This window comes from Coptis chinensis, unplaced genomic scaffold (assembly GCF_015680905.1).
Source record: "Coptis chinensis isolate HL-2020 unplaced genomic scaffold, ASM1568090v1 utg2625_pilon_pilon, whole genome shotgun sequence".
NCBI lineage: Eukaryota > Viridiplantae > Streptophyta > Magnoliopsida > Ranunculales > Ranunculaceae > Coptis > Coptis chinensis.
Genome location: NW_028238133.1, coordinates 80,401 through 93,622, shown reverse-complemented (window position 1 = coordinate 93,622; position 13,222 = coordinate 80,401). Strand labels below are relative to the sequence as shown.

General features: G+C 36.0%; 1 protein-coding gene across 1 annotated transcript; it reads left to right on the top strand.

Annotated features, from left to right (window-relative positions):
• Positions 1-2,051: 2,051 nt before the first annotated feature.
• On the top strand, positions 2,052-2,600 carry LOC147473368 (uncharacterized). The gene has a single exon (XM_086587522.1). The coding sequence runs from the start codon at positions 2,052-2,054 to the stop codon at positions 2,598-2,600; it is 549 nt and encodes a 182-aa protein (XP_086443648.1).
• Positions 2,601-13,222: the final 10,622 nt, after the last annotated feature.

The window sequence follows — 13,222 nt, the reverse complement described above, 5'->3', positions numbered from 1 at the left end:
GATATCGGGGTTAACAAGTGACCGGATTAACGAATTTAAAATATCGAGGTTAGTGGGAGAAAACATGGGTAAGGTGAAAATGGTTGATATGACATGCGGATCTGAATTCAAACACCGGTGGCTAGAGTGAGAGTCCGCTTGGATATAAAGGAAAGATCACTGGCGAAAGGCATGGATCTATGCACTGAGGAGGGGGAAGTGTTTCAAGTTACTTTCAAATATGAAAAGCTAGAAATCTTCTGCTATTTCTGCGGCTGCATAGGCCATGATATACATTTTTGCAGCAAGAGAGCAGCATATGGAATGGAGATGCGCAAACTGGGTAGTTCAACTCGAGATATCAAAAATAATTTCTCCTTTATGCTCCGCGCAAACGTTTTCTTCAATGGGGTGGCCAATGATGAACCAACAAGCATATTGATCTCTGGATCCCCGCAGAAACCCAGGCCATATCAAATCCCAGCTCGGAATAGAACTACACAGGTGAGGCGGCCTTGGCTGAATAGAGGTGTGGTAGCCTCACATTCCAAAATATGGCCGGAAAGAAGGGTGGCTGATGGTAGTGGAGGAGACACGGAGGATAGGGTGGTCAGAGAGACAGAAGTCAGAACGGAAAGATCAGAGGAGGTGATAAGGATGTCAGTGACCGTTGGTGACGCTCTGACAGAAGATTGCTCAAATTCAAAAAGCGTAGATGGAGGCCCAGACAGCAGTGAAAGAGCCCAAGCTGGCCCAGGGCTAGAAAAGAGAGGTGGTATCATGGAGCAGATGAGTGGGCCGTTACCAGGGCCCGAGATAGAAGCCCATAATTGGATGATTGTGAGTTGGACTCCAGCAGAAAACCAGTTAAACATGGAACATGAAATAGGCTTGCAAGCCCATGATACAGACCTAGACCCAAATACTAAAAAAGGAATGGAAGAGGGCAAGACTAAGGACTGGGGCGATAGGAGTGGGCTATCTGGAGACCTAGAAACTATAGAGGCTAAGAGTGAGTGTGTTGGAGATCGAGATGGTCAGAGACAGTATCACGCCTCGCCGAATTTGGGTGCGCCTTTTCCCCAAAACATCATTACAAATCTAGTTTATCGGGCTAGAAATGGGGAAGAAGAACACGCGAAGGCTTCGGTGGAATTGGGAAATCCAAAGTTTCGATTTCTTGGGCTACCAAATCGAGGGAGAGGACATAAAGTGTTGGTTTCAAAAAGTTCCAGAAAGGGAAGGATAAAAAGGGGGCTACATGGTTCACAGGAGCTCCAAGTAGGAAGAAAACGGAAGGCAGTTAGTGGGGTTAAGAGTAACAAAGCAACAATGGATGATGATAGATGGCGCAGACATAGCGAGAGATTGGCTCTACAACACTCAAAGAAAGCTAAGAGAGAGGCTGATGATCTAAGAGCAAAAGGATTGGGGCACTTACTAATCCCAGAAGATGCACCAGTAATTGAGGTGTCAAGTGATTCAAGAGAGTATAGGGACCCAGCAACACCAACTTTTTCTATGGAGTCAAGTGAACAATCAGAAGGTGGCTGGGGACCGGAAATCCCAGAAGAAGATATACCATCCGATGCGTTCACAGATGAGGAAGAAGACCCATATGAGGAGGAGAACCTGGCCATGGAGGAAATTGGAAATGAATCACAGGAGGAAGTCTCTGTAGGGTATGCACCTTTGGATCTTATTCAAGGTAGCCAGGAAAGGGAGGGGTATGAGTCTGATGGAAGTGAGGCAAGGTCACTAATATTTCAACCTCAGCCTTTAGCCATTGATGATTCTACGGTGGTTAAAATCCAAGCTGGAAAAGGAAGCAACCAAGGTACTCAGCAGCAGTGCAGGAAGAAGGAAGCAGGAAGGGAAGGACAGAGTGGAGAGAAGTTTCCAAGTAAGGAAAGCGCTGAAAAAAGTGGGGATAGTCAGGAAGACCATGAACAAGTTCAGAATAGGAAAGGTCAGAATCTGGGAAAGAAAGGCAATGATATGAGCAGTGGGAGTCTGAAATCACCTCTCCCAGGGTTCGCGGTGGCTGTCCCAACACAGCCACCTCAGTCTCCATGACGATACAAGCCTGGAATTGCCGGGGGATCGGTACCACCACGGCAGTTCAACAACTAAAGGACCAGATAGGAAAGTTTAATGTAGATATTATATGTTTATCCGAGACCAAAGCTACTAAGGAAAGTGTAAATAAGCTAGGCAAGCAGCTGAAATTCAGTGGGGTTTTTGTGGTGCCAGCCCAAGGTTTGAGTGGTGGTTTAGCTATTTTGTGGAAGGAAGATGTGAAATTGGAAATTCTAGGAGCATCTCGAAACCAAATCACAGGTAAAATTTTAAATTATTACAATAAGGATCCTTGGTTCTTTACTTTTGTGTATGGGGAACCAGCAGCTCATAATAGACATAGAGTGTGGACTGAACTAAGGGACATTGCCCCTTTAGTACCAGGTCCATGGTGCCTTTTTGGTGATTTTAATGCCATATCTAGCCTGGATGAGAAAATTGGGGGTAGGAGTAGATTAACTAAAAGCATGCAGGAGTTTAATGACTTAATTAATGACTTGGGTCTGGTGGATTTGGGGTTCAAAGGACCCAAATATACCTAGAGCAATAATAGGAAACCAAAGAACCACATTCTGGAAAGATTGGACAGAGCCTTAGCAACCCCGGAGTGGCTAGGGGCCTTCCCTAAAGCCCAAGTCAGAACTTGGGCGAATGCTATCTCTGACCATATATCTTTGTTCATTAATCTAAACAAGTCTGAAGAGAAGTTACCCAGACCTTTCAAGTTTTTTGATATGTGGCTTACTCATGAGACTTGTATGGAGGTTATAGAGGAAGCTTGGAACTCGATAGCTGTGGATATCCCAGATATTAACCTCCTTAAGAAGATGGAAAAAACTAGGAACAAGCTGACCATGTGGAACAAATATGTCTTTGGTAATATTTTTACAAACATTAAGGCTACTCAAGCAAGTCTGGACTCTGTGCTGGCGAAGCCTTTCAGCATTGCTGATTACAGCAGAGCTAAAGAGCTCAAAGAGGAGCTCATTGAATGGTATCACAAAGAGGAGGATTTCTGGAAACAATTTCTGGAAAGCTACTCGCAGTTCTTAGAAAACCACTCACAAATTTTGGAGAGTCAAAGACAAATTTTCGAGCACCAAGGAGACCTTCAACAACAAATTCTCCAACATATAGAACAACTTCACACTATTGTCACAACTTTTCTTCCACATCCTCCCCGTTATAATCGTCCGCCTGGGCCAGCGTAATCTAATCATGCTTCAAATTAAAGGTCATCAACTGTCTTCTCTAAGATTCGTATTAGTTGTGTAATATTGAAGTTATGGCACATTTTCGTTGTGTGAATTTATGAATTTATGTCTTTGCATACTGTGTGTAATATCTATTATTATATCAGAAGCAAATAAACACTTTTAATAAACGTTTACGTTGCCCTTAAAAAAATACATATAGCACTAACATCACACCTGACACGCTAAAAAACCTAAATAGTATAATCAATCTGACAACAACACTCATTACCACAAACATCACAATTGACAACATGGGTGATTTTCTTTTCATTTGGCAACATTGGTTGGTTTGAAGCAGTAAATTGCATCTCCTTACTAAAACATCCAACCCAGTCACATTTAAGCCACATTTCAACAACTTTACCTGATCGATCCCAACACTTAACCAAATACATAATACCTCTGCAGCTTGCTTCCCTCCATCTTCGATTAAGATAAGGACAGATTTGAACTGTGTGGCCTTCTTGCTCACAAAGTTGACAAATCTAGAAAAAAAATTAACCAAAAAAACAAATATCATAATTTAACTCATGTCATGATGTGGTCTTTATTGATGTACTTACTCCTGCTGTTAGCTAAATTAAGCTTTGTGCCTAATTTAATAACAAAAGAGTTGTACAAATGAAGTTTTAAATTAAGTTATCTAAAATACCTTCGTTGCTACAAATGTTCGAAAAGCAGCTCCACCCATTTATGTTAAACTTATCAACCTAAGAGAAAGAGTTTAACACAAAAAAACCATATAAAGAAATAACTGCTATGAAAAGTTATGGGTAGCCTTTTATAATACATTTGTTTAAAAAAAACATTTTTTCTTTTTTTTGACCATTGGATGAAAATGAAGATTTTTGACACGTCGCATTAAATATAGTTGAATATGAACAATCCAATTATATTATTATACTATGTCGATATATAGCATACATTAGGTTGACCACCCTTACTATCCAACATCCCATCAGATTTACGTAAGTCACGTTAATCTAAAGCGTTTCCTTTAAAAAATTTAAATTCATTTTGCCCACGATATATTAAAAATTTCCAACGGACTTACACAAAAAAATACGGGCCCCTCTTTCTCCAACTCACGGACTAACGTTGACATATTAACCTTATCTCTTTCTTCTCTAATTTCTTAAGAAAACGACTCAACCACAGTATTCATACCTCTCGCATCTCGTGGATTCCAACCACCAACCCCCCTCAGGTAATTCTTCTCTTAAATTTTTTTTAAACTTTTATTTTATGTCAAGTTTCTACCTTAAATATATTATTAAAATCCTGTTCTGGTTCTTCTTCATAATGCATTTCCATTTCAGATCATCATAACCTTCTTTTTTTTTTTTTACTTAATAGTTAACTGATTTAAAAGATCAAGCTACAAAAAAAAACAAAAAAACAAAAAAACTAAAAAAAAAAAAAAAAAAAAAAAAAAAAAAAAAACAAAACAAAACAAAACAAAACAAAACAAACAAAACAAAAACAAAAAAAAACAAAAACAAAACAAAAACAAAAACAAAAAAAAAAACAAAACAAAAAAAAAAAAAAACAAACAAACAAACAAACATTGTAAGTTAGAAAATAAGAATTTTCATAATAACCATAATAATACTAATTATTATAACAATAACAAATCGGATGACTTATTTGTCCCAAATTATCTTTACCAAGTTGAGCCATTTTTCCCACACAATATATATCATTTTTAAATATATATTTAACTAAGTTTGATTTTCTATACATTCTTTACAATACTATTGCGTTTTTTTTTTTTTCAAAGATGCTATTTCGTTATACTTCATAATTGTTGGAATTGGCATCAAACTAACGTATGATTAATTTATTTAACTTTTATTATTTTTTTCTTTAACAACAGTAACAACCATGTCCAACAGATTTGATGTTGAGGAAAACGAGATTGGAGATGCAGTAAAAGTTTTACTGTTAACAATAATTATTTGTGTTTTACTCCTTTTATGGAAAGTGGCTTTAGGTGTCTAGACCTAAGCAAATGTATGTTTACTGTTTAACATATCACTGCTTTAAATTCAGTAAAGATATTAAACCATGTCATTATATTTTTTTAGCCAATATGTTTTGTTATTGAAATACTTACTTCTTCTGTAAGACACATGTTCGCAATTTCCATTTTAAATACATTAATGCAGCACATGTTAGTAATTATTACTACTATCAGTAAATCCAAAAAATGCATCCTCATAAAAAAAAGGTCTTCTTAACTTTTAAATAATGAATGTTATATATAATCACATTCCCTTTAGAAAACGGATTGTGGTAGGAAGAAAACTTGCGACTCATCTGACGGCATTGGGTAAATGGATTGTTGTTCGGAGTTATACAAATGTACTATTTAAGATAGTGATAGTACCCATATCTATATATTATTACATACTATTTGAACACATATAGCTAAACAGTTTGTTTGGATTATCTAGAAATACCATAAAATCATATGAAAAAAAATGGTGTAGTTAGTTTTATTGAGCTACACCAATATCTTAGTGATATTCCATCATTTTTTTTTTTTTTTTTATGTTTAGATGTTTGTTAAAAAAAAAAAATCAGCTTTGAAGTAGTGTTAGAATGTAATTGTTTATTACACTTTGCAAAATATGATAATCCAATTGTCGATCAATTTTCTAATAAATAAAAATTATAAAAAACCCTTACTACATGTTGAGACAAAACAAAAAACGTTGGCGAACAAGGAGACAACATTGTAATTTATTTTTTACTTTCCATTTATAGCATGTGGTTTAATATAAGTTACGTGCATATACAGTTGGTTTTAGTTAACTAACTCTACCTAGCTTTCGTAAAACCCTTTTTTACAATTTCCATATTAAATGCATTAATGGGACACGTGTAAGTAAGTATTAGTCTTATCAGGAATCAAAAGCATTTGTAATCATAAAAAAAAAGGTCTTCTTAAGTTTTAAATACTGAACTATATATGATCACATTCTTTTTAGAAAGTCTTTTTTAACATCCACGTGCAAAGCACGTGCACTAATGCTAGTATCTCTAATCTCTCTCTCTCCTTAATATCTCATCTCTTCATTTTTTTATCCTCATTATCTCATCTCTCTCTTTAATATGAAATTTCGACAATTCCATCAGAAATTCCACACAAAATTTCAATATACTTTAAAATTTAGAACTTATTTTATTTTATTTTTATCCCGACAAATTTAACACATTTAGTCTAAATTAGTGTATTAGTGGGACATTTTTACATCTAGAGCAACAAATCGGGCCAGGAATTTAGATTTTTATGTTCGATTCAAATTTGAATTTTGGAATCGGGGTTTTTTATTATCCCGATTGATTTCGGTGTCGGATAGATAGTATAAAATAAGTACAAAAAATAAATAAATAAATAAATAACTGTAGCATCGCTCACGCCAGAAGACAATTAAATTTCGACAATTCCTTAAAAAATCCAGACATAATTCCAATATGTTTTAAAATTCGGAAATTATTTCATTTTTTTTTTATCCCGACAAATTTAACACATTTAGTCTAAATTAGTTAGTTGGTCAGTGGGACCTCTTTATATCTAAAGCAACAAATTGGGTCTGAAATTAAAATTTTTATGATCAATTCAAATTTGAATTTTGGAATCGGGATTTTTTTATTAACCCGATTGATTTCAATTTTGAATAAGTAGCATAAAATAAATGCGTAAAAAACAGGCACATCGGTTGCAATTTGGTTGGTTGGCTTATTTTGACTAGGATTCGGTTGCAATTTTTTTAAAATCAACATTGCCACATGGATTGGGCTTTTGGTGGGCTTGCTTTTATGGTTTGGTTGATTGGACTCTCAATTTCACACTCATAGAGTGTGCCCAAAATACTAGTATATATATATATAGACCGTTTTTATAAATTATAACAACCTTGCATATGATATTCTGAACCTCACAAGTGCTTTCTTGATAACAAGCAAAGAGCACACTTCAGATTTCAGACCTACTTAGCAGTCCCATCCTTCTGCAATACGCCTAGACAGACAGAGATGCAATTGAGCATGTGACACATAATTAAGAGTATGACACACACAAATTGAGGTGACACAATACGCTCTGTAAAGATTCTCATTGTATGTCTTATGAGAGTCTCAATCAAACTCCCTAACAGTAACACAAGAAAATATGGCCACTGAAATTAATCTAGAAGATTTTCAGTCTTATTTGAAATCTTTCTTCAAAGATATGAAACCCAACATCCAAGAAAGAAATTTAGTTTTTACTGAGATTTTACGGATTAGATGAGTCTTCACTGGCATCCTTTCCATCGTCTGCAGTCTCTTTCAATTCATCAGCAGCAGAACTTTTATTGGGGGTGATGCATTTCCCAGTCATAGGATTAATAGGGCGGGTATCACGTGGTCCTTTTTTACGCCTCCATTGCAAGCATTGGTGGAGGGGTAAAACTCCGCCCTGAAGAGAATGCGTTGAACAGGTTCTGAAGGTTGGGCACCAACTGATAACCAGTACCTGCAACAGAATAGAGAGAAGACAAAGCAAAAACAAGATAAGCAATAGTCATGCAGAAACGTTTTAACATAGAAATCTTGGCAACTCTAGTAAAGAAATAGAACACCTGTCAGAGTGTTTTAGCTCTACCAATCATTGAGGAAACCATTGCAAGTAATTGCACCATGAAGAGTAACAAAGAATGCACTCATTAGTGATTAGTTGTTAAATAGCCTCACTGACAAGATGCGGCACAAAATATTTAACTATCATACACATTTCAATCGATTGAGGACCACAAAAGGTGAAAACATTTCAATTAACAACTGAGACAAGAAAGTGAGAAAGTTTGATACTAGAGTGGGTAGTACAGATTATGTAATAAAGAATCACACATGTTGGACAAGGATAAGAAGTGCCAGGCATGTAGACCTTTGTAAGTGGCTATATGTATTGTATTAACGCTTGTCCAAACGGCTATTAACAAAAAAAAGAAGAAAAAACGTAGTCAACAACATAGGTAACAAATGATGCCAAGACAGTCCTCGGTAAGAGTGAAGACAGATAACAATTAAAAGAGATAGCATGACTTTTCACAAAATTTGAGATTAAAATTCCAAAATAAAAAGGCAAACCCTTCTATTTTTAGTGGTCTGATTATATGTGAAGCCGTGAATATCAATTTGTAACATATGCACCAGCTTGGTAGCAGTCAGGCTCCCTTTCATCTTAGAAGTGAGAAAGCATATATTAAGGGCATACAGAATGGACAGCAGCAAGCGGAGCGAGAAAAGTGAATCGAGCATGTCAGAGAAAGCAGATGGCCCTGTTTATTTCTTTATTTCTTAGGGTCAGATGAGAACCCAATAAAAGTATGTCAGCGATGGAGACCTATATGTGATGGTTATTTTTTGAAGACTAAATAACTAATAATGAATAGAGAAATAATACAGGGCACACGTAAGGAAAATCACAAAGGAGAGAAGCAGCATCTAATGGTGTGGCATGTGTGATACCATGAACTAGTGGGAGATAGTAAAGAAACAGAAAAATAGAGAACAGTATGACAGGCTAAATTTAAACGAGCCAATCTTTTTCAACAAATAGTGAAACTAGGTGTAAATCTTCACAAGGTTGCTAGTGACTTAGTCAAGGAGCACTACAGTGTCAGAAGCACCTAGGTGTCCACTCAAATAAGTTGTGTAATATGTAATGGAAAAAGAAAAGAGAGTCATGAGATTGCGACTAAAATTAATTAAGGAATAAGGATCGAGAATAAGCAGCTCGCTAATCCATATCTTATTGTTTGTGATATGGGCATTGTCAAGTACTCAAGTGGTTGTCTTTAAGAAGATGGACTTAGATGTATACCAGGTAAATGTGATCCATAGTTTGTGGAAGATTGGATCACGATGACTGACTATCGATATTGAAACCCCTTCCCCACCATACAAAAAAAGATAAAAGAGCAGCTGAGCGCAACTTTAATGACTTTAAATTTGAGCAGATGCACAAAAATGCTTTCTTTTAGAAAGATATTTCAAGAAGAAACAAGAAATATCTAGAAGTTAACACTTTGGATCTTTGGTACTTTAGTCTAAGGAGTGGGGTTATCTGGATACCTAAGATGCTGCCCTCAAAATTAGGGGACAGTTAAGACCATAGAGGTGTGCTTCATGCAATTTGAAAAATGTATCAAAGTCTTGATAATGGAAAAATTTGAAAACCATGTACTACAGAAAGACAAGTAAAGCTAACGTTAACTTGATAATTAGCCTCCTTATGAATAGGAGAAAAACAGGTTTCAAACAAGCCAGCCTTCTAATGAATGCCTTCCATTAGTTTTGAAGTTCCAAAGGAAGCTTGCAAATTTAGCTAATGGATCATGTTATATCCATAGGGTATAACAGCCGTTATCCCAAGTAATCCACACCACAGTTAATTCCAAATCACTATATATGCATAGTGGGCCTTAATACGCATTGAAGGCGTTGAGATTTAAAGATAGGATAAGTTATATGAAGTTTAGCCGTTAAGAATAGGATTAAGTTAGGAACACTGTAGGACTACTTCCAAGAGGTGATAAACTAAGACACTCTATACTAAAAGTTTTTTATGTCAAGAATGAGCGAAGGCCATTAACTCCAGTGAGCTATTTAACATCGACACTCCAAATGTATATATATAACACTTTTTATACGACAGTTTATACAATGGCCTATATCTTAGGGATGTAAATATTACCCATGGGTACTGGGCTCCATGGGGATCCAACCCTAATGGGGCGGGTATGGGGGGTACTAAATGGGTATGGGGGCGGGTACGGGGAATCCCCGACTGGTCTCAAGCGGGGATGGGGTGGGGACGGGTCTCCAACCCAACCCCTGACCTGATTATGTATGTATGTATTATAGTGTTTTTTCTATTGTTAATTAAAAGGTTTTCACTTCTATACTAGTCGAACACAAGACCTCCCTTATGGACAAGCAACCCTCAAATCACAAGACCAAAGGCAATTTCTGCTATAAGAAAGATACTAGTTATTAGATACTTAGACTGGAAGTCTAGAACACCAATGTAAAAAAAAAGAGCACCAAAAGTCAATAAGATTATGTAATGCATTGTTTTCTCTTCCCCAAGTCATTATTGATATGTGTGCTACTGTGTCTTCTTTACTAAGAAACTAAGAATACCACACTAATACTCTTTCACTCAAACAATATATCTTCTCTCCATTCTCATGCATTTTTCATCTCTTAGAGACAAACATTCCAATTGTTACGGTGTTACCCTCAAGATCTCACTATTTTAGGTAAGTTCACTCTCTCTCTCTCCACCATTTATCAATTTGTTTATGTTTTAATATTTATGCAACTTATATGTTGTATATTTGTGGCTTTCTCTTGTACAACATTAACAAGCATTAACAGCAAGAATATCATATTGCTTCTAAGCTTCTTCTCTTTCTAACGTGGTTTGTATTATGCCGACCAACTCATATCAATATGTACCCTCTAATAATAATTTTCTTTCATATATTGCATGTCGCAACAACGCCTCTATAAATGTTAACTATTTGCAATTAATTTTCTTCCTTAATGTAGAAAGGTATGATATTACTCTAGCTACTCAAGTGTTTGTATAAAATTGTTTATATTTGGTTTCTTTTCAGGTGAGATATGTCTACGCCAAGAGAAGATGAAGCTAGTAATGTTAGTCATGCAACAATTACTACTCTTATCGATCAATCTATTCCCCGACTTTGGTAGAATCCAAATGCTAACTCCAAACGGTGGTGATGAAAGTCAACTTACTTAAAGTAGAAAAAGAAGACCTACTTCAAGTGTGGAACCACTTCAAAAACAGAAAATCAATAATGCAATGAAGGCTATTTGTAATTATTGTGCAAATAAGCTTGTAGGGGGCCTAAGGATGGGACATCACACTTGTGTAATCATTTAAGGATATGTCCTTAACGGATATAAGACAACCAATGTTGAGTTGCTCTCGAAAAGCTGATGGGAAAACCATTATGAGCACCTATTCCTTCGACCAAGAAAGTGCATTGAACTTCGCTTGCAAAATTGATAATATTGCACGCAGTATCCAATTGCAATGGTTGAGCATTATGGATTTAGGGAGTTCTCCATAATATCCAACCCATGTTATCGTATTTTTCCCAAGACTTAGTGAAGAAAGAAATTTTTAGGATTTATGAAGATGCAAAGAGTAAAGCCATGGAATTGATGGGAAAAACTTCGGAGTAGAATTACCATTACTAATCGATATGTGGACATCTTCTAACCAAAAAAGGGGATTTATGGTTGTCACAACACATTTCATTGATGACTCTTGGACTCTTGTATTGGTGTTTCTCTCTTTCATAATTTTTGTTTTTTTTTGTTTTTTTTGCATTTGGTAAATGTTGCATTTGCTAAATATTTTAATCTTTCATTTTGTACAAGGTTTATATATGTACCATGTCCTCATACCTCTGAAAGACTTACTGATGCTTTGATTAAATGCTTGTTGGATTGGAATCTAGATCGTAAACTATCGACTTTGACAGTAGATAATTGTACGACTAATGATTCTATGGTTGCCCTTCTTTTGGAGAAGCTTTCTTGTAATGAATTGTTACTAGGTGGTGATGCACTCCATGTGCGCCAGGTTGCTCATATTTTGAATTTGATTGCAAAGGATGGGTTAGATTTGATTACTACAGTGTATTGAGAATGTTAGGTGATGTTGTTGCCCTCTTGGACAACAACACCTAAAAAGAGAGGAAATTTTTCCGAGGCGTTCGTCTATTAAACATTTCAAACACTCTTAAACTAGCCCTAGATTGCGAACTAGGTGGAACTCAACCTATTTAATGCTTCACACCGCTTTGATATACAAGGATGCCTTTTTTGTTTGAAACATCGTGGAAGCGCCAATACAAGTGTTGGCCTAGTGATGAAGATTGGTTGTTAGCGGATGAAGTTTGTGATAGGTTGGAATTTTTTTTTTTTTTTTTAACGGAATTGTTTTCTGGAACTAAATATCCCACAATTAACTTGTTTTTTCCTAAAATTTGTGAGATTAGAGTAGCACTTAATGAGTGGGGGGATTCTAACTATAGCGTAGTTCGACACATGGCAACAGAAATGATCAAAAAAATTGAAAAGTATTGGATCTCTCTTCTTGGCATAATGGATGTAGGGAATGTTTTGGATCCACGATATAAGATGAAAGGGGCTGAGTTCTATTTTCTTCTTGTTTTTCCAAATGGTGAGGAAAAAGAAATTAAAGTTGTTCAGGATCTTTGTGCGAAGTTGTTAAAAGATTATCAAGCTAATGAGAAATCAAATGTGAAAGCTCGTCATATAGGTGAAACTTCAAGTGAAGGGTTTTCTCTATCACAAGGGGTTCATGGAAAGAAAGGATGTTATTTATCTAATATGTTCGACTTGTTTGTTTCAAGTAGTACTTCTACTACTGAGCATGTTAAGTCAGAACTTGACTATTATTTGGAGGAGCATATCTTACCCAGAAAAGATGACTTCGACTTATTGGCTTGGTGGAAAACAAATGGAAATAAATATACTACTTTGCTTGCTATTGCTAGTGATGTTTTAGCCATTCCAGGTGACTACCGCTGTTTAAAGGTTCCGCTTTCATTACTAGTGGTAGAATTGTCGGTCCAAGATCATAGTAAACTCCTTCCAAAGACCTTGGAGATATTAATGTGTGCTCAAGATTGGTTATGGGATGAAATTTCAAGTAGTTAAATCTCTTTATGAAAAAGTTGAACTGTACTTTTTGTTAGTTAAATGTGAGCTAATCATTTTTTTTAATTCTTTTAGTGCTAGGAACACCATGTGGGAAAAGTTTATACACTGAAGACATGGATGTTGATGAGGTA

Coding starts and splice junctions, on each gene's coding strand:
- LOC147473368 (XM_086587522.1), top strand. CDS start 2,052: ATGACGATACAAGCCTGGAATTGCCGGGGGATCGGTACCACCACGGCA.